The sequence below is a fragment of the Ceratotherium simum genome, chromosome 2 (assembly GCF_057802395.1).
Source record: "Ceratotherium simum simum isolate JZ-2026a chromosome 2, ASM5780239v1, whole genome shotgun sequence".
NCBI classification, from domain to species: domain Eukaryota; kingdom Metazoa; phylum Chordata; class Mammalia; order Perissodactyla; family Rhinocerotidae; genus Ceratotherium; species Ceratotherium simum.
Genome location: NC_141901.1, coordinates 47,954,715 through 47,977,287, shown reverse-complemented (window position 1 = coordinate 47,977,287; position 22,573 = coordinate 47,954,715). Strand labels below are relative to the sequence as shown.

The following is a 22,573-nucleotide window of genomic DNA, read 5'->3' as shown; positions in this document are numbered from 1 at the left end:
TGGCTGAGATTTTCTATTTCTTTGATGAGACTTCCTATTTCTTCATTTGTTTTGAATGTGTTTGTAATTGCTCATTGGAGCATGTTTATGATGGCTGCTTTAAAATCCTTGTCAGATAATTCTAGCATCTGTGTCAATTTATTGTTGTCATGTATTAGTTATCTTTTCTCTTCAAGTTGAACTCTTCCTGGTCTTGGGACTTTTGATTGAAACCTGGACATTTTGGGCATTTTGTCATGAGACTCTGGATCTTATTTAAACCTATTTTAACTAGCTTCCTCTGATACAACTCCAGCAGGGGAAGTGAGGGTGTCAGTGAGGTAGAAGTCCAGGATCCCCACTCAGCTTCACTGACACTCAAGAGGGGCCTCCTTGTTAATTCTGGGCAGGGAAGGGAGTTCTAGCTCCCTACCAGGTCTCCACTGATATCCTCCACCCCTAGGCTGGGAGGGGTAAGTGTCTCCTTACTATTCCCTACATGGCCTCTATGTCTTGCTAGGTTGCCACTTTGCTGGTCTATGGATTAAAGAGAGTAGGGAACTCATTGCTGTCTCATTCCTTATGTCCTGAGGTCCCTCATCAGTCTGCCTTTTTCTATGTTTCAGTGTCTTCTTATGTTTATTTTGTAAATAACGTCCAGGGTTTTAGTTGTACTTAGTAGGAGGAATAGTAAAAAGTATGTCTATTTCATCTTCCCAGAAGCAGAAGTCACTCTTTCAGCTTTTTACTGTAAGAAAAAGTTCTTATTTCTCCTTCATATTTTGAAACATATTTTCAAGATAAATAATTCAAGGTGGCAGAGTGTTTTTCTTTCAATACTTTAAAGATCTTGCTCTGCTCTGTTCTAGCTTGCACTGTTTCCGATGACAAATCTGCTGTCATCTTTACCCTTGTTCCTTTGTGTATAACTAGTCTTTTTACTCCTCAGATTACTTTTACAATTTTCTCTTTATAACAGGCTTTGAGAGATTTAATTATGATTTGCCTTAGTTTAGCTTTCTTTCATGTTTCTTGTGCCTGGATCATTGAGCTACTTGGATCTGTGGCTTTATAGTTTTCATCAAATTTGGGAAAATTTTGCCACTGTTTCTTCAAATCTTTTTTCTGTCCCCCCTCCAATCTCTTTTGGGTACTCCAATTATTATGCCACTTAAAGTTTTTCCACAATTCACTGATGTGCTCTTTATTTTAAAAAGTCTTTTGGCACTGTTTTATTTTGTGTAGTTTCTATTTTTATGTCTTCAAGTTTATTCTTTCTTTTGCAATGTCTAATCTAACACTTTTCCCATCCAGTGTATTCTTCCTCTCAAAAACTTTCATCTCTAAAGGTCAATTTGTGTCTTTTTTTAATATCCTGAATGTCTCTACTTAACATGTTCAATCTTTTCTCTAGATTTTTGAACATGTGGAATAAAGGTACAATAATTGTTCCATTGTCCATTGTCTGCTATTTCTATCCTCTGTGTCAGTTCTGAGTCAATTTCAATTGATTGATTTTTTGTTTCTCATTATGGTTTGATCTTCCTGTTTCTTTAAATGCTTCTTTTTTTTTATTGGATGCAAGACATTTGTCTTTTTTGGTACTGAATATTTTTGTTTTCCTACAAATATGCTTGAGCTTTTTTCTTGGATGCAGTTAAGTTATTTGGAAATGGTTTGATCCTATGGCTTTTGCATTTAAGATGTTCAGTAAGACCATTGCAGTGTTGTATTAGTTTCTTATTGTGGCTGTGATGAATTACAACAAACTTCGTGGCTTAAAACAACACAAATTTATTATTTTACAGTTCTGCAGTTTATAAGTCCAAAATGGGTCTCACTGGGCTAAAATAAAGATGTCTGTGTTCCTTTCTGAAGCTCTATGGGAGAATCCATTTCCTTGTCTTTTCTAGCTCCTAGAGGCTACCCATATTCCTTGGCTCATGGTCTTCTTTTTCCACATTCAAAGCCAGCAACAGCAGGTCAAGTTCTTTTCACATCACATCATTCTGACTTCCCTCTTCCACTTATTAGATTGGGTCCACCTTAATAATCCAAGGTTAACTCCCCATCTCAAAGTCAGCTGATTAGCAACCTTAATTCCATCTGCAATCTTAGTTCTCCTTTGGCATGTAACCTAATGTATTCATAGATTCTAGGAATTAGGACATAGACATCTTTGGAGGGCCATTATTTTGCCTATCACAAGCATTTAGTCTTGAGATAATTATTCCCCACTACTAATGCAAGACTCTCTTGAGCACTGTGCTCATTATTCTGTAAATTATGAGCAAGAACAGGCGCAATTCCTGGCCCTGTGTGAGTTCTGAGCATTGTTCCCTCTGTCCTTTCTGAAGGTTCTTTATCCAGACTTAGAAAGTTTCCTTTATCACATGCATTGGTCAATACTCTGCTGAATACTCAAGCATAATCCTCTGCATATCTATTAAACTCTATCTCTGTGCAGCTCTCTCCTCCTTAGTACACTACCCTGTGCATTCTAGCAATGTTGGTCTTTGCAGACTCTTAGCTCCAGGTCCTCAACTCAGGCAGTTCACCAGCCTGAAAATTCTCAAGATAGTCAGCTTGGGCAATTAAAGGGTTCACCTCATTTGTTTCTCATGTTTCAGGGATCACTGTCCTTCATTGCTTGGTTTTTAATGTCTGAAAACCATTGTTTTATATATTTTGTCTGGATTATTAGTTGTTTTAGGTGGGAGAGTAAATCTAGTCCCTGTTATTCTATTTTGACCAGAAATAGAAGTCTTCTGGTAATTTTTGATTGGATGTCAAACATTGTGACTGTTTACCTTGTTGAACGCTGGATATTTTTGCATTCGTGTAGGTATTCTTGAGTTTTGTTTTGGTATGCAGGTATTTGGAAACCATTTGGCCCTTCAAGAATTTTCAGTATAGTTCTTTTGTGTCCTACCCCACATCACTCCAATACTTGACAAATGTCTTGGGACCATGTGCTTCAGTCAAGCCTCCTTGCTCTAGTTTAGTCTTCGTCACCTCAGCACCATGAGACTTTGAGTGATTTCATACTTTTTTTTTTTTTTTGGTGAGGAAGATTAGCCCTGAGCTAACATCCATTGCCAATCCCCCTCTTTTTGCTGAGGAAGATTGACCCTGAGCTAACATCTGTGCCCATCTTCCTCCATTTTATATGTGGGATGCCGCCACAGCATGGCTTGATAAGCAGTGTGTAGTTCCACACCTGGGATCTGAACCTGCGAACCCCAGGCTGCCAAAGCACAGTGTATGAACTTAACCACTACGCCATGGGGCCAGCCTCCACACAGCTTTTTATAAGCTTTTGTGTTAGCTTTTGAGCTTCTCATGCAGTCCAGACCTCAGTACGTGTTCTTTGGGGAAAACTAGCTGTGCATCTGAAGCCCCTCAAGTTTTCAACTCATCCCTCTATCAACACAACACTAAGGGCTTTGTTGGTTTCACTTTACCCCATCAGATAGCCTCTTCCTGGGCAAGGCTCAATCCTCATCTTATGCCTAGAATGAGCAAATGGCTACAGGGAATATGATGGCTAGTTCACTTGGGACAGTTCTACCTTCTCTCCTGAACTTTAAATTCATCTAGTCCTGGTTGCTGCCACAGTTCTCTGTTACATCTAAAAATAAGACACCACCTTCAGAAATCATTCTGAGCTCAGACTAGCTCTTGATCTGGTAGATACTTGGATTGTCAAACTCCTTTACTCCCTCCGCAGATATCCTAACTCTAAGTCACTCTCCCAGACAACCTATAGGAACTAACTCTGCTAATTGGGGGAGGAAAAGGAAACACCATCTTCAGGTTGGCACAAATGTTTCCATTTGTGGAAGATCCCTAACATTCAAAATATCCTCAGCCTGTCTCCTAACTCCATAAATATTTTCTGAGATCCTGTTGAATGCAATATCCATCCCACTACCCAATCCCAACACCTAACTTGTAATTGTGACTCAGAACTACTGTAATCAATAACTAAGATCCCTGAAAACAAGAACTAAGTTAGGACTGTAGGCCATAGTTTTGAGAATCAGTTGGCCTGGAGTTAAGACTTTTCCTCTTAAGATCCTGGTATACAGGTCTACAGTAATCTTCATGGCTCTTTCAGTTGCTTAATATTCTTACCTGATGTTCTCATCATAACTTATCACTTTCAGGACGGCTGTGGAAGCTGTAGTGAAGGGAAATTAGCTCAGGAGTAGTCGAAATGTCCGTGAAAACCAACTTTTGGTTTTAAAATATCTTACAGCATTTGGACCTTGGGTCTTCTCACCTCTGACAAAGAACCTTCCCTCCCCCCTAGGAAGTCAATAAAAAGAAAAAACTCTCAAGACAGGAGTCTCCTTCAGAGCACAACTAAGTACCTGAAGAATTTTAACTGGTAGGAGAGCAAGGAGAAGCTCATCTTCAGCCAGTGTAAGTGCTCTGGAGCCAGGAAATGGGTTAGACAAAGGGAGGTGGTACTCCAGACCTGCACATGTGCTGCTGGATGAACAGTGTCCAGATAGGCCAGAGAGGTGGGTAAGGAGAGAGACTCACTATGTCCCTGAAACACGTGTATCATGGGTAATTGCAGGGGAGGAGGGGGGTATGGAAGGGACACACAACAGATCCCAAGCCAAGTGGATCAGAAAGAAATGTGTTAGAAAGCACATGCCAATGCAAGTCTGGGCTTTCATAGAATTCTGGTGCCATTTTGTTGTTTCAGTGACCAAGGGACATGATGTGACCACTCTGCAAGAGAAGAATCCACATCACATCCACCACTCTACCTCTAGTCTGCAGGCAGTCTCTTGACCTGCTATTGAGGTTTGAGGTTAACTGTTTTGGTCCAGTTCTACTATCACAGTCTTCTTTATTCGTCCTTCTACTTTATATCTAGACTTCTTTCATCAACTCTCCCTATTTTTCTCACCCTCTAGTCACGCCCACAGTGTCATTCTCTTCTCTCTCTTAAGGAAATTTAACTCAGTTGAATCTTTAGTGCAGCATACATAGGGGAGCCTAGTTGTGTTGTTTTAGGAAATGCCCAGAAACCAGCTATGTTAAAATCCCGTGAAATAAAGGGATGAAAAACAAAAATCACATTACAATCATGGCCCTGAAAAAAGCCATCTGAGGTGAGTGATTTGCTGTCAGAATGAAGTATATAGTCTATTTTCATATATAATGTAGTATGTATCTACATTATACATGAATGATAAGTAGGGAGGGTCCACGATAGTGGTCCTCATCCCTCTTTGTATATTACAATTATCTGGGAGCTTAAAAAAATACAGATGCCTGGACTTCATACCAGAGATTTTCATTTAATTGGGGTGGAGGTAGTAGCCTGAGCATCAATATTTTTATAAAATCTGCACAGGTGATATGAATGTGCAGCCAGGGATGAAAACCATTAGTCTAGGCTCTCAGCTAATCCAGCACAGGATGATAGCTGAGTGTGCAGTTTACAGAAGTGCTGCAAATCAAATCACTAAGTTTGCATTCCTCTAGTTAATGCTGGCATAGCCTGGAACAAAACGAAGAGGAAAAGTGGCAGACGGAAAGACGACATCATTTGTGTCGCTACACCTATGACTTCTCTCTTTATTTACATTTACTAAAGAATTTACATTCTTTAGGTCCTGAGACTACTGAGGCAGATAGATCTTGATAATACAATCAATAATCAATGAAGAACTCAAATATTATTGCTGTATAATACTTTTATTCAACAGTTTTATGGAAAAAAACACAATTCTGTATGTGTTACATCACATAGTTTTCAGACAAGTCAGAGTCCAGTGACAAATTACACTTGGAGAAAACCTTTAAAATCCATTCTTGTATGCCACTCCTTCGTGAAATATTGAATAGCAGCTCTGTACCTCAGCACTAAAGGTTGCAAAAAGCACCATTTAAAGGAAGACTCTCACATATTTAATTCCCCTCAAATTAGAGTCTCATTCCCCCTTTATGACAGAGCTGCACTCATTCAAAATGCTTCAGTGTAATAACAACCAACATCTCCCAATTTACCAAAATTCAAACAAGTCTCACATATGGGGCCCAGTGTGGAGATTAGGACTAATCAACATCAGTGAGCTTTGGCTGTTCTAAACTCACACCCTGGGTAAGGTAAGTGTTCTGTAGATGGAAACAGAAAAGAAAATGATCAATATGTAATGTAATACTTACAGTAGGTATCCCTCAACTATTTAACTTGACTACAGAATCCAGAGCGTTTAGTATCTCACATCAATCTTGCTGCAAAACCACTGTGCTACACACAATTAGTTCAACTCCAACTAATGTTGAAACTAACAAAAAATTTAATTTTTAACAAAACTTATTCACTTCAAAGCACAATCAAGAAAAGCAAATCAAGACAAAGCCCACACTTGAATCCTAGAGGGATTCCATTGCTAAGACTTGGATTTCATAAGTATCGGACTCTTGAGTTTTTTTCCTTTCTTTCTTTTTTCTTATAACTTTAAAACAGATTTGGCCTTTTTACTCCAAGTTTGGGTTCATTGCAGAAATCACAGCCCTTCGACCTCCAACTGTGATTGGTGCTTAAGAAGAGACATATGCCTAGATCCAGAGTTTTAAAAGACCCTAACTCCTACCCCTCCCAGGTGCTCCATCCCATGGGTAATTGGAGTCAGCAGCCCCTGGCAGAAGACAGCAAGAACTTGGCTTTAAGGATGAGTCAGAACAATGTAAGAAGAAACTGAGTATCTTCTCAAGCTCATGCCCCAAATCACTAGAACGTGAGGATTTAGAAATCTCTGAGAATAGAATGTATTTCAAACACACACAACATAGACTATTGCATATCATTTTTAGTTGAGGTCAAAATTTTAAAAGCCCTATTTCCCCAATTAAAAGCAGGGGATTCTATCTTGAGTATGTCTCCTTCATTTATACCCAAAATTAATATAAGCCCAGTCTGGAGGTATCACTTCTTTCCAAACTTAACTTCATTTTAGCAGCATACATGGAATACCAACACTTTTCAAAGGTTTTAGCTCAGATCCATTAGGTCTGTAAGAGACTAGAAATAATGAGGGGGAAGTGAGCAGGCCTGGGTTTCTAGGATCCTCTCAGAAACTTCTCTTGGATTCTTCTTTTATAGGAGAGAATTGTTAAAAAGCCAACATTGTTAGAAAAAAGCCAACACTATTGAGGCCATGTATGCCTTTCATGGGTGTTGCCTACAATGATTAAATCCCATTCAATGGAAAGCTTAAAGCAAGCTAATAACCATGAGGCAGAAGCTCTCCATACCAGCAAGAGCACTAACACTTGTTTTAGGTAACGTTTGACTTGACGCCCGGGTAAAGTCTGCCTGGCAAATTTAAAGTTAAAAGTTAGAGTTAATGCAGCATATAGAAGAAACGGAAGAAAATAGGAACAAGAGAGAAAAGGAAGATGTTTTATACAGTAAGTTCTGTCTGATTTATTTTTAAAAAAAGGATATTCTTAGTTCTGAGTTATTTAAGCCTTTATTTTCCAGGTATCACTCCTCAGCTCAGCCACTCTTCTTTTTCCCACAACCCCAAAACCATGATGCAGTTCTTTAAGGATCAGCCCTCCCGAAGAGCTTTTTTCTTACTCTGCTAACTCTAACTCTGTGAAACGCCTATAGGCAAAAAAAAAAAAGCTAAAATAAATGTTTTGCCTTTATTCATTGTCAAAATCTGCCAGACTCTCTTCTGCAGCAAATACACTATCCCTTTAACCAATATAAAAGAATGAATAAGTTGTACTTTGGGCCACCTGCCTTCCTCCCTCTCTACCTTCTAGAACGGTTTCTTGGGGACAGAGTGTGATAGGGCTCCTCAGGGCCACAGGAAGTATTATCAGTACAGAGAAGGGACAGTGCTGAATGAGTCATCACCCAGTTCCTCTTACCCATCCCATACCAGCTGGTAGGCTTCCATTTCACATCTGGCTGAGAGATTACCTCAGAACTAGGGAAAGTGACACTCTCTGCACCTTTCCAGATTAGAAAGATCTGAAGGTCACCAGCACCCAAATCTACTGTCATTGGAGCCAGAGCCAGTTCACAGAAGCCTCTGGCCTGAGAGAAATGGAAAGGATCTCTTTTCCTGCCCCACTCTATTGATACATTTGTGTGGAGTAAAAATTTTAATACATGAACACATAATTATATTTCAATACTGTTGTCAAGAAATATGAGTACAACAAAATCCTCCATTAACAACCAAGATTTTGAATCCTCCTAAGTGGCCCACTTATTTCATGGGTATTCTAAATTCTAATATAACTGAAGACAATGTCAATCCTGAGAGTTGGTTATAATAGGTTTTGGCCTAGATTTTTCAAATGGCACACCATTCAAAAATTGGTTGGGACCATAAAAGGTTCTCCACAAAAGGCTTTTGCTGCAGAAGGTGGCCTTGAGTACTAAAGCAGTATTATTTTCAGCAATTAACCACCAAAGCACTTAGCAATTTGCATTCCCAGCAAAACCACAACCCCATATCCTATTACCTCACACCCAGGGTCTAAGAGGTCTATATACGAAGACAATTGTGTCATCAGCTTCGCATGGGAAAGACAGGAGGTAGCTAAACTGACCTGTAGGTGCCCTTTCAATGTGGCTGGGCTCATCTTAGCAGTCCAAGAGTCTCTTAAGCATCAAGTTTGAGATTCCTTCAGTTCAAAATTCCTCGAGTTTTGAATGTTTGACCTGCATTTATCTGTAATGGAACAGCCACAGATACTTGGAACAGCCACAGATACTTGGAAAAAAATGTTTTCTCTCTGAACCCCAAGAGTGGATTGAATAGCTACTTTTCATTCCATAAATGGAAATTACTGACTCCACTTCATCATCAAACACTTTTTTAAAAAAGAGGCAGAACAAAATGATCCTATTAGCACTTAGCGCAGGGAAGCAATATTTTTCATTTTGGGAACACCAAGGGTACTTTCTTGTTTCTTGGCCTAATGAATCTTTAAGTTGAGAGAACCTTTTAGGTGCATCAAATGAGCCTGAATGAATCCATATCTAGAGCAGTGTTTACTGTAATGATGTACACAGGGTTGGCCACATTAATGTAAGATCATATAGAACTAGACTAGGGAAGAAAGTCTCGGGAACCATTTATCAAGAGGCTTAAGTTTTCCTATGCAGTCTCTTAAAGACCAATGAAAAAGCATTTTTTAATTAAAGAAAAATGTTGACACATAAAAATCTTCCAAGGATAAAAGATACAAAAGTTTTCGCTGGTTCCACTCCCACCTTCAAAGCTGTCTGCTCTGCAAAAGAAAATATGGAAGCAGGGCCAGGCCAGGTGGGAAAACTTATGGGAATGTGCCAATACAGCCTAAGCTGTGGCACCAAACTAAAACAAGTAGACCTTGTGCATTCTGCGTCTCTTATAATGCTGAGCCATATTTTCTTTAGCAGAAGTTAAAACAAGCAGTAACCAAATGGCCAGCGCCTGTGCTAGGCTAAACAGGAAACTGTCTAGTAGCCCTAGTCTCTGAGGTGGGTCAGGTCTCACACAGCCTTTGAAAGGCGTCACTTACCCAATACATTTTGTGTTAGGGAAGGTTTGAGTATAGGATTTGAAGGAGGTTATCAAAGCAAGAATGTGAAATGAGGGGAAAAAGGGTTCTTGTGGAGCATCTGGTATCATATAAAAAACACAGATTGTGCCACATACTCTAGGAACACAGAGAACCCATGCAAGAAAAGCTGCCTTGCAAGGAGGCAGCTATAAGTAGGGCAGCAGTCTGGCACAAGTCCATCCCTTGGAACGCCAAGGTAGCAGTGACAGAATCTCCACCCAACAGGGATCCTGAGAGTTTGCTCTTCATTCATTTTAGGAAAAAAGCTTCCTGTAATGGTTCTTCCTGCAGCTCCCTTAAACACGTCTTGTTGAGTCCCCACAGGCAGAGAGAATACATCTAGATAGGAGGCTTCCATTAACCTTCCTCTCATATGCGTATATATATATATTTTTTTTCTTAAAATGAATTCCATGAACTCATAAGGCTCTCATCTGCAATAAAATGCAAAAGCAGAGCATCCTACTCAGAGGCTCTGAAACACACATATCAGCCTCAAAGCACATCGGCCTTCCAGTCTCAGGTAAGACTGGTCCAGTCCAGAAAGGCAAGGGAGATGCTTCTCCTGAATCCTGGGAGGCAGGAGGGGATCCCTTCAGATGGGCTTGTATAGCAGAGTGGTGACATACTTCTTCTTATAGCGATGGGTTGCACTAAGGACCATCACACTGTCCTGCAAGGGGAAGAAACATATGCAGCTAATTCAGTAGCTCAGGCGGTAGGCAGCTCTTCCAGCTATTAGTCCTTCACAGTCACTCACTTTGAACAGAGATAGTTTGATATTATAGAAAGAGGTTGGTTTTGGAGTCAAAGCAACATAAGTTCCAATTCTGACTCCTACTCTTACTCTATTTGTGGCCCTGAGTAATCTACTTAATGTCTGTCTTTTTTCTTATCATTACAAAGGATAATACCTGCCATTAAGGTGGCTCTGATGATTACATGAGAATATCTGGCACAGTATCTGATACATAATAGGTGCCTAAGAAATATTAGTCTCCTACCTCATTCCCTTCTGCACTTTAAATTAGAATACTTGACTTAAAACTAGCACAGAAGAGAAATATCCTGGCATCCATTTTTACAACAAAGTCTTGAATAAGAAAGAACAGTGATCCTTTTGAAAAACCATTTCCAAACACTGAAGCAAGTCTAATTTCCATTTAATACCAGGGGTGAACTTAGAAAAGTCCTCTCTGATCAAGAGAGGACTCAGGAATCCCCCTCTATCCTTAAACAAAGTGGACCCCAAAATACTCCTTGGAAAGACACTCAATCCAATGGATCAATTCCAAACAGTGTAAACAATCTGAGAGAACCAGGAATGAGTCAAGGCCAAGCTGAATCACAGCAATCAACACACTGACCTGAGTCAAAACCAGTATAAAAATTAAGAGGTACCATTTCCCAGGCTGTGTTACAGACCATGGGTATACCATAGGAGGAGAGACGGCAGGCCTGTGGACATCAACTGATAGCCAAAGAGCAGTTACAGGAGTCAAAATTCAGTTAGATCCCAAAGAACCCAAACAAATCCAATTGAGAAACCAGCGCATGTTCCTATTTTCTCCTATACTGTATTATCCACAATGACTGTTTCTCAGATTAACATTCTGTGACCAGAGTATGCTGATCATAGCCCAAACATGATAGAAGTAAGGCAGGTAAAAAATTCAACTCCAGGAAGGGTCTGGTAGAAATGAGGAGCAGGTGAGAGAAAGACCTACTTGGAAAGACCTGGCACAATGATCTCTAGGAAAGAACATGGAATGAGGACAAGGGGACTGGACCTCAGTCCTCTCTATGGTACTTACTGGCAATTTGACCTTCTCTGAGCCTTAGTTTCTTTATCTATAAAACAGGAGTTAAAAATAATACTTACCTCACAAGGTTATTATAAAAATTAAATTCAGTAACATTTTTAAAAAGTACCACATAATCTGTTAAAGCTGTATCAGGGACTTCCCTAATCTGGCTGCACATCTAAGAAATATAAGCAGCTTTAAAAAAATTACTGGGCCCCTCCTACATGCACTTACTCAGAATCTCTGGGGACAGAGCCTCTGATTCTGTATTTTTACAAACTTCCCCAGGTGATTCTGATGATGATCAGCCTAGTTTGGTAACTATAGAGCTATATAAAACTTTATTTCAACAGCCAAACCACAAAGACATGACAAGACTGATTGGATATTTTCAACCCAGACTCTAAAGCAGCAGAGAAAACAAGAAGGACTCTAAGAGTTGGAGGGGCTAGGGCAAATCTGGCCACATTTCTCCTTTACCCAGTGTATAGGAGAGATACAATCACTTGGGTGTATGTGACTGACGCACCTGAAAGCAGCTCGTGTCCACCTTTAAAAAAGTAGAAGCCTTACTATCACGTTCAAGCATTCTTTGAACTGGAAGCTAAACTTGCTTTTTCTGCGAATGAAATTCTAGTGCTATGAACTCAAATTTAAGTAGGTGGTACAAAGGTTATATGTACCCAAAAAGAAACCAGAAAGCAAAAACGTCCATTCAGTCACAGGGCAATTCAGCTAGCCAGAACATAGATATAGAGACTAAGATTTAAAACAGACAAAAAATCCAATCACTAGTTAAAAAAAAGAAAGTTCTTCTCCTATCATTTGACCATTACTGCCGCTTCAGCTTCAGCGAAGTAGCAGAGCAAGTAAACCACTGGAGAACATGTGTCACCTTTGTCTTCCCATTTTGGGGAGCTCTATGAAGAGCCAGGTCTACCACTTACCTTAATGGACAATGCATAGAGATGGTTCAGCATAACATGATTGGGCTCAGGGAGCAAGGCTGGGTCACACTAAGAAAAAAAAAATCACTAAATGGGATTAAATGCATAGTCTTAAATCAGACAGTTTACTCTTCTTCAGAGCTCTTCAGGACTATTGAGAAACTCTAAACTAGAATGTATTATTTCTTTTAAATAATGCACTCACTCTAGTATATATCAATAATACATTCTCATTACAGAGAATTAGGAAAATTCTGAGTCCAGGGCAGATACCCTAAGCCTCAGCATCTATTCATCTTCCTTAGTAGAGCTAAAACAAAAATCTTGCCCACAACACATACAGAAGATTTGTGTTAAGAGGTAAAATCATCTTAGTGGTAATCAAGTGAATTGACTAGAGATGTAAATTATATGCAAAAAAAAAAACCCCTTATACTTCTTTTGTATATCTCCAAATGATATATATTCCTTATCTTGTGTTGTAATAGAAGTCCCAGAAATTGATTCTAGCAATCCACAGCTCTGGGCCTGATTTATTAGGACTAGAAGACAACTATGAATTTTGATATCAGTACTTGGAAAAAGGAATCTGTAACACTACTGAGATGAATATGATTTATACTCTCAAACACATCTTTGTAATAATCTCAAACTCCAGGATTACTAAACTTTGGCTCAAATGGTCCCAGTGATCCCCAGATGTCCCAGCAGTACTCTCAGGATACTCACAGAAATATTCGTGTCCTTGTTAAGAATCACTTGGAGAAGGTGAGGAGGGAGGATAGGTGGGGATTTGAATCTCTCCTCGGATCGAAACACATACATTTCTTGACCATAAGGCCCTGGGGGTGAGCTGGAAAGGTCTGGAAGATATTTATCCAGATGTAAGGGAAAGTTGGAGCACTAGTAAAAATGCATGAAAATACTGTCAATACATGGCAGCTAACATTAAATATGGTAGAAGTCATGGATCATAAACTTGTGACCTGTTGGTTCTACAACTGTAAGGTAGACAAAGTAAAAGTATGAGTCATCGTGAACATAAACCATGAAGTTCCTCAATATGGCAACATGATGTGGAGGATAGAGGAGAAGATTAGGGGTAAAAGACATAGGTTAGGGGGAGAGCTACTCCATTTATCGGTTGTATGACCTGGGACAAATCCCTCCACTACGGTCAGTTTGCTCACTCATAAAATAAAAACAATAATCTCTGACCTATTTCACCATGTTTTTATAGGAATTAAATGAGATAATGGATGTGACAATGTCTTGTAAACTGTCAAACAATATGAAAAGATTAGATTTCTTCTTTTTTCCACCCAAGCAACAGACAACAAGGTTATAAAACTCTAAGACTACAGTCACGCACTGCATAACGACATTTTGGTCATTGATGGACTGCATATATGACGGCGGTCCCATAAGATTAGTACCATATAGCCTAGATGTGTAGTAGGCTATACCATCTAGGTTTGTGTAGGTACACTCTATGATGTTTGCACACTCTATGATGAAATTGCCCATTGACACATTTCTCAGAACATATGCCCATCATTAAGTGACACATAACTGTACTGATACTACAATGATTGCATCGATGAGGACAAAATTACTAACAACGTAGTTGTCATTAGGGAAATGCAAATCAAAACCACAATAAGATACCACTTCACACTCATTAAGATAGCTATAATAAAAGACAGACAGTAATTGTTGGCACGGATGTGGAGAAATCGAAACTTTTGTACTATTCCCATTGCTGGTGGGAACGTAAAACGGTGCAGCCACTTTGGAGAATAGTTTGGCAGTTCCTCCAAAAGCTAAACATAAAGTTACCACATGACCCAGCAATTACACTCCTGGGTATATATGTCCACACAAAAACTTGAACACAAATGTTCATATCAGCATTATTTATAATAGACAAAAGGTGGAATCAATCCAAATGCCTATCAACTAATGAATGGATAAATAAAATGGTACATCCATACAATGGAATTTTATTCAGCCATAAAAAGGAATTAAGTACTGATATATATTACAACATGGATGAACCCTGAAAACATTATGTTAAATGAAAGAAGCCAGACACAAAGGCCACATATTGCATGATCCCATTTATATAAAATGTCCCAAATAGGCATATCCACAGAGACACAAAGTAGATTTGTGGTTGCCAGGGGGACAGGGGAAGAGGGAATGGGAAGTGACCGCTAATGGGTATGGGGTTTCTTTTTGGGGTTATGAAAATACTCTGGAATTAGATAGTTGTGATGGCTGCACAACTCTGTAAATATACTAAAAATTACTGAATTGTACACTTTAAAAGGGTGAATTTTGTGCTTTGTGATATATCTAAAAAATGGAAAAAATGTATGCAGACAAGAGAATATACAGAAATGAAGAGAACTATACTTTTTTGCTTAAAAATGTTTAATAATGTTTTTATAGTCTCTAGTAAAAAAGATTTCAATTACCAATTCAGTATAAGAACTCAGATTTCAGTTAAATATACGTGAGGCAAAAGAGTAGTAATAATACTGTTCTATTAAACAATATCTTAAAAATACACAGAACTTGAAACTTCAAAGTACTCAGTTATTTTATCACATGATCTGCAAAACACCCTTAGGAAGTACATAGAACAGCTTTTATTTTCTTTTCATCAGGGAAAAAAAAAGTGGTTAAGTAATTTGCCCAAATTAAACCTTACCTCAGGGGCCTTAGATTTGCCAAATCTAAACCTTACCTCAGTGGGTCAAGAAATTGTGTAAAAGAGGGGAGAGAGAAATATCAAAAGTATGCTATTCTTCTAATTATGATTATCTATTCATTAGTCGCTTTGCCAGAATCATATAATACAAAAATTCAGAGTCACAAGTGGCCTCATCATTTAATTCAATATTTTTAAACCCTTTTTAATCACTGCCCCACCAGTCAAGAAGAATGTCCAGCTTTACTTTCTGAGCTTATATAATGAACACAATATTTTTAAAATTTTCTTAAACAGACAATTATTATACTATTGATGATTCTTTTAGAAACTGCATAAGCCTTGGCCCTGAGATTCTAATATGCCCCACTTAAGGTATTGTGTCTCCTCAGCTGAGAATCACTGCGAGTCTAAACCTCTGATTTTACTGAAAAGGAACTGAGAAACAAAAAGGTTGAAGGACTTGTCCATAATGGCAAAGCTATTCAGCGGCAGAGGAAGGCTCTGAACCCATAGTGGGGAAGTGTGCTCACTGGGAACACAGTGCACAGTTCTTTAGACAGTCACAGCCTTTACTGTAAAGTAACAAAATGGTAACTGTGAGTGCAGTTAGCAAATCACTCTTCTGGTGCTGTAGCATATGTAGTAAGGACAAAGGCCTTGGAAAAAATAATACTGGGAGAAACAAAAGGATACAGATCTTTTCCTCTACCAAGGATTTTTTTTTTACCAAAACTTACAAAATTTCATTTAACATACACACAAAAGAACTGTGAGGTTTTTTTTCCCCAAAGACTGCCACACTTGTAGGGCCCTATAAAATTGCAGAACTGACAACTGAGCTATCAAACTAGCAGGATTAAGCTGAGGCAGCTACGCAAGGCAAACCAGACACAACCAGCCTCTGCTGGGTGATACTGCCACAGGTCAGTGAAAAACCTGAAATATTGCTAGAAATAGCTTTTTAAACTATAGACCATAGCCCATTAGCGGCTTATAAAAGAAAGGATAAAATAGAAAATAAGAGTGCATCACATGTAATAAAGGTAGACATTGTGCCTGAGACTTGTGTTACAGTTTTGTGTGTGTGTATTGAGTTACAATGTAAAACTAATATCTTACTTAGATCCTGGTTAGAAAGTCTGAAATCAAATATACTAGAGTGAGATGTTTTTTGTCCTAGAGAAATTGACCTAAATGTTTTACAGGAGAAACATATATATATAGATTCCCAAGATTCCTGAGGATAAAATGAAAAAACAAATACCACTCTTGGGAAGGAACATGCATTATAAGAAAAACACAACAAAAGAGAGCAAATACTACAAAATTACCTCGACAAGATGTCTCTGAGCTTTCCATTGAATCTAGCTTTAAAGCATGAAACACCTCAAAATCAGATTTCTTGACATGGATCAAATTGTTAATCGTGCCAAGCTGACTGGTAACCACCGGCTGAAACAGTGAATGGAAAAAATTCATGAATCCCCATTTCAAATCCATCTCTTCCATCCAACTCTCCTCTTTTTAAAAATGATGATAGTTGGGGGGCCAGCCTGGTGGCATTGTGGTTAAGTTCGCGTGCTCTGCTTCAGCGGCCTGGGGGTTCATGGGTTCAGATCCTGGGCACAGACCTAAATTCCACTCATCAAGCCATGGTATGGCAGCAAGCCATATACAAAGTAGAGGAAGACTGGCATAGATGTTAGCTAAGAGACCATCTTCCTCAAGCAAAAAGAGGAAGATTGGCAACAGATAGCTCAGGGCCAATCTTCCCCACCAAAAAAAAGAAAGAAAGAAAGAAAGAAAGAAAAAGATGATACTCGGCACCTCCACCTTTTATCAAGAGAGAAATACTCCAGTGCAAGAGTCCATCAATCCTCACAGCAATGACATTTGACACCAAGAGGAATAATAACTAAAAGAAGACTGGTTAAGTCAATGATTACCCTTGGAGATCAAAGCCTTACCTCTGATGGATCATGAACCCACTGTCCATCCACAAAGAACTTGTACTGGTGCTCTCCCTCAGGGAGGTCCAAGATGGCAACAAAGTCATTATGGCTACAGAAGAAGACAGAAAGTTAAATAGGCCAAGTTCCTATCAGAAGACAATGCAAATGTAAAAAGCATGAGGCAATCACAGTATCATGCCAATGATCTCCCACACTCCTAAGCAATTGTACCCCCTGGAGCAAAAAATAATTTATAAACCCATTCTCCTTTTCTATATCACCTTTAGCATGTATTTGCCAGCCCCTCTCAATAACTTTAATTCTTAACTTATATCTAAAAAAGAATAATAAAGATGTTAATCCCCAAAAATGGTTCACCTTAGTACAACTACTTTGCTACAGCAGAACAGATCCCTCATAAGTGTAAATAAGATAGCAGGCAGGTTTAGGATACAGAAGTGTCTCAAGGTATCCTTTCCATATTTTGATGAGCATTTTCTGGAAAATTACCTACATACAAAGGGCTATTGACAACCAGTTAAATAATTCATTATTGCTCTGCAAGCAACAAATAACATTACTACCGAGAACTTCACAATATGTTTTGTTTTAGTGCAGAAGTCAGAGCAACTGGACTCAGCGAGTTACAGAACACTTCCCATAATCACAGAAAGGACCTGTATTAACAGAGTCCTAAGGAATGTACCCACAAAGCTGTTATAATAAGTCCCTCTGAGGCAATGATATTCTAAGTGGTAAAACATCTCTGACTATGACTTTAAAAAAAATGTTACACATATAGTTATTGGTCACAGAAAATGTTCTAGAGAGTCCCTAGCAGGTGGAAAGGTATAGTCCAACCAGGTCTCTCTCCTGAGAAAGAAAATCAGATCTCTACTCCTGGACCCTGTAGACTAAACCAAGACACTTGTCTTCACCTCTTAATCAGTGGAATCTTGGTGCTCCAATTGTTGAAGGACCCAGAGATGAAGACCTCCTTGCCTCCTTCAGACCAGCGGATAACAGTGGGCCGGGCCTGCTGTGTAGGCTTTACGGAGTCCTCCAAATCCTGCTGCCATGATACAAACTCTTTGTCCCCAGGGAGCTGTAAGAAGGATTAAGTCATCCCTAAATTGTGACCCAGGAATTCTTAAAAGGTCACTCCCCTCCCTAGGGCAGAGACAGGTGCTAGGTTTCTGCTAATGATCAATAATCCCAGAAATTAGCAGCTACGCGTGCTAGGTTTCTGCTAAGGATCAATAAGCTCAGAAATTAGCAACTACATCAGGTTTTGATCTGTAGAAAAAGAACTTATCTAGGACCAAAATGGTCAAATGGCTTATGCTCAAGGGCTGCCCAAATTACAGCCTAACTTCCAAGTCTGCAAACATCACTCACTCTTTCAGAGCCTTAGGATCTCCCTTAAAAAAAAGCTTACTCCCTGTTACCAGATTAACTCATAGGCAGGCATTTATGATATGCTTCTGAGTGCCACTTAAGAAAAAAAAATGAAAAGAAAGTATGGTTCTATAAAAAATAAGTTATCCATGTATTTTCCATATGCAAATATGAACAGCTCTCAACTATCAGTTGTAATGGAAGTTAGAGACACTGAAATTCATAATTCATAAACTCCATTTTAGCTAACAGCTTACAAAAGGAAATTAAAAATATAAAAATCAGATCCTTGGTTTCTTAAATTTTGAGAAGTGGTTATAAAATCTTACTTGCTCACCTATGCCAGGTTTATACTAATAATTTCAGGAGTAGGGATGAAAATCGGGAGCCTGAAGGAGCATGACATCAAAAACACAGCTTCAACAAAAGCAGTTCCAATATCAAATGAGGTCTGTAGGATTCTGAAAAAAACTGACTCCTTACTTAGTTTCTTTTCATTACCATCCTTTAGAACAGGAGTTGATGAACTATGGCCAGAGAGCCAGATGCTTTTATAAATAAAGTTTTATTGGAAAATAGCCACATTCATTCTTTTATTTATTATCTACAGCTGCTTTCATGCTACAGTAGCAGAACTGAGTAGCTGTGACAGAGACTGTATGGTCTGCAAAGTCTAAAATACTTACTATCTGGCCCTTTACAGAAAAAGTTTGCTGATCCCCACTTTAGATTGGCTAAAATGACTCTGCTAAATAAGACTGTGTACAATATCAAGTCAAAATATTACCAAATAAAATAATGAAGGTTAAAAAAAAGGGGGCTAGCTTCTTCATTTGGGCTTTATTTTCAAAATGGCTGAGGTAATCTACCTTCCATATTGTCTCTCAATATCCCTCAAAACTACACTATGAGACATCAGTAGCAGCATAATCCAAAGTACACGGAGAAAGAGAATTGAAGGGACTTTCACATTATGTAAGGAAGCGGCTTAAGAGAAAACCTTGACCTCCATATTCTTAAAGCAATGCAAGAGGCTTGACTGGCTCCATTAGAATTACAGAAATTTTCACATATGCCTAAGAATAACCCTCAGATTCTGATTTGGATATAGGACCTGGGAATCTATTTTTAAAAAGTTTCTCAGAAAAATAATACTGTGATTATTTTAAAATAAACAAAGAAAGAAACCTCATCTTTAGAGATATATCCTAAAATATTTATAGGTAAAATAATATTCAATGTCTGGAATTTGCTTCAAAATAATTGGTGGGGGAAGAATAGATTGGGGTATAGATGATATAAATTCATTCACAATTTGATCATTGTTTAAACTAAAAGTTTAAAAGTTTATTACACTTTCTCTCTACTTTGAAACATGGAAAATGTTTCAAATTTTCCATGAAGTGTTTAAACAAATTTAGGTAACTTTAATGTGCAATTGAGAACCATTGAACTAGTCCACTGAAGAAGGCTGGCAGTGGAAGCAATGTAGGCTCCACTGCCACTGTTTCTATCAGTTACTTTGATGATTTAGTATTTTCAGTTTAGAAGTTGAAAGCTACAAACTATTAATATGCCTAGCTTTGGAAGGAAGCCCTTCCACATATGACAGGACATTTCTGTGGTAGGCATGAGTGCAGCTGACTAGCAGAAAGATTGTTTACTCCAAGGTAAATAGTCAGCAAAATCATCAGGAAAAGAGACAAAACAATTAGAACTATAGTTTGAAAATGTTCAAATAAAACATTGAGGGAAGAAGTAAAGAAAGTAGATTGAGAACTACAAAATTTTAGATTTGGAAGAGACTTTAGGAATTATCTGAACTGATTTTCTTATTTCACAAACGGCAAGACTGAGGTAAGAGTAAGAATGATCCAAAAGAGGCTCCATTTCAGATAGAGCAACTTGGCTTTTATTCAGGACACTGATTACTGCGGTCACAGTTTGACAAATACACTATACTTAAATCCTGAGTCATCAATGTAGGAAAAGGGTAAAAATACAATGAGGTCGATCACCTTGAGAAAGTTCTGAAGAAGTAAATTCAGATGGCTGGGTAGACAGCCCAAATGATGAGGAAGTAGTCCTGAAGTGGGAGAAGGAAAAAGGAATGGAGAAGAAATACCAAGAAATGGTCCTTTCAATCACCCTCGCTTCTCTTTCTGTGATTATGTTCTCAATTGGGATCCAAGAAAACAAACAGAATCCAAAATCATGTGCTACCAACGAGGCAAATCATTCTCTATATACTTTCTAAAACCCAAGTTGGGTGCGAAGGGATGAAGTGACAAGAAACATCAAACACACCCCAATCTCCTCAATCTCTCCATTTTTCTACTTCATCCCAGTTGGACTACCTGGAGGAATTAATTTAATGCTGACAGCTCTAAAAGTGATGAGAAACATTCAGATGGTAATCACATTGTTGTTAGCTCCATCTATCCTTTCTTTAGGGTGAATACAAGTTGCCACTTTCCTGAAAGTCTTTGGAATTGAGAGCAAGGTCTTCAGGGCAGCTGTGGGTTGTCAGTTTTCAGCCATGTAACATTATGAAGTACTACTGAGAAGTGGAGAAATCCTGGAATCATTTGCTCTCCCACTTGAGGAGCAGCTGAGTGTGAAAGAAGCACAAGCTCAGCCACAACTATAAAGTATGGGATGAAAACGGAGCAGTCAGCGAAATGATGTCCTTTATTGTCCCCAAGATTAGGAGAAAGTATTCAAATAAGCAAGTGGTTGCTGCTCACTGCCATGCCAAAGGGGAAGAGGATCAGAAGTGCTGAGCTCCCAGTGGAGCAAAAAGGATACTGATACGTAGAAGTTGTCAGGAAAAAGAAATTCATTTAACCACCTCAGGGCAAATCTGAGACACTGCCGCCTACGGATAGCAACTCAGGCAACCTACCCTCTGAAGTTTTCCACCAGGGTTATAACCTATAAATTCACCAATAGTCTAGAAGTGAGCACCTGTATTCGAAGGGGGGGGGGGGTCCACTGTCCCCATCCTAAAAATGTGGCCAACAGATTAGTCGGAAAACAAGAACTCCGCCTCTATCCTATCTTAAGGCAGCACCGCAAGAGAATTACCATCCAACATCTCGTCTCCAAAAAATCCCTTTAATTCAAAAAACTGTAACCCAAGTCAGTGTGATAAGAAAGAACCAAGAAAGGGAGGAGGAGCCCTGACACCCAGCCCACTGCAGCATCGCCACCAACTGAAGGCGTGGGGACGCTCACCTTGGAGTCCGGCAGGCTGAAGACGCTGGGGTCGTCAGTGCTCCCCACCATAATCTTGTGCTCCTTGCCTGGAGCATGGCCGCCGGCGCCCTCGGCGCGCGCAGCCTTGGCGCCGTGGCGCTCCCCGGCCACCCTGTCGCTGGTGGTGTTTCCCATGGCTGCAGCTCGAGTCGGAGGCCACCTGCCGTAGGGAACGACAAGGAGCGGGGAACACCCCAGTGGCAGCGTCAGGGGCGCCCCCGGCCCCGCCCCTGGGGACCCAGGCAAGGGAATCCCCGCCCCAGGGCAGCGGCGCCCCGGGGTCCCCTCCCTCCCTTGGCCTCCAGTAGTGCCCGAAACCCCCGACTCCCTCGCTGCCCGCTGTTCAGGAAACCCGCTTTCGGCGACTCTCCTGCATCCCCGCGTTCCCGGCCCAGGGACGCCCCCACCCCCAATCACCTCCCGCGATGCGTGCCCTCCTCCCCCAGCCACTGGCGCGACGCCTGCTCTACGGATAACGCCACCAATAAAGTTATTAAAGTTGAAGCCGCGCCCCAGCTAGCAGACCGTGTGTCCTCCTAAAATGGCTACAAAGCCAGTGGCGCGGGGCCGCCCGGCGCGCGTACCCTGCGGCCGCGCCGCCGCGGCACCCGGGGCCCGCCGGCCTCTCTAGCCGCCGTCGCCTCGATGGTGGGCGGCCGCGCGCAGCCTCCAGCGTCAGGCGGGGGCGCCAGCTGCACAGTTAGCGGCGCGCCGGGCTGACCGGCAAGCCTGGCCAGCCTGCTCCAGGAGCCGTTCGTGTGTTGACCACTGGGCGCTCACTGCGGATTAGATGGCCTCGGAATGACGCTGGGGGCGGCCTCCCTGTGCTCGGGTGCCGGGTGCTCGGGTACCCGGAGGAGCAGCGCTGCTTTCTTCCCGGCCCCCTCCCTGGCCTCAGGTTCACCAGAACGTTTT

The 22,573-nt window shown here is 40.2% G+C and overlaps 1 protein-coding gene across 3 annotated transcripts; it reads right to left on the bottom strand.

The window, feature by feature from the left end:
- Window positions 1–5,681: 5,681 nt before the first annotated feature.
- On the bottom strand, window positions 5,682–22,222 carry PRKAB2 (protein kinase AMP-activated non-catalytic subunit beta 2). 3 transcript variants are annotated; one of them, XM_087444512.1, is made up of 9 exons: window positions 22,076–22,222; window positions 21,638–21,818; window positions 17,941–18,107; window positions 17,018–17,111; window positions 16,382–16,502; window positions 13,061–13,194; window positions 12,332–12,400; window positions 11,394–11,430; window positions 5,682–10,252 (listed from the first exon to the last, which is right to left on the bottom strand). In XM_087444512.1, exons 2-9 carry the CDS (start codon window positions 21,791–21,793, stop codon window positions 10,233–10,235), a joined length of 798 nt encoding a protein of 265 aa, XP_087300638.1. In that variant the 5' UTR covers window positions 21,794–21,818; window positions 22,076–22,222; the 3' UTR covers window positions 5,682–10,232. The 3 variants fall into 3 exon arrangements, with proteins under 3 accessions (XP_087300638.1, XP_004420647.1, XP_014635439.1); XM_004420590.3 differs by lacking the exon at window positions 11,394–11,430; XM_014779953.2 differs by lacking the exons at window positions 11,394–11,430; window positions 22,076–22,222 and having other exon boundaries at window positions 21,638–21,911.
- Window positions 22,223–22,573: the final 351 nt, after the last annotated feature.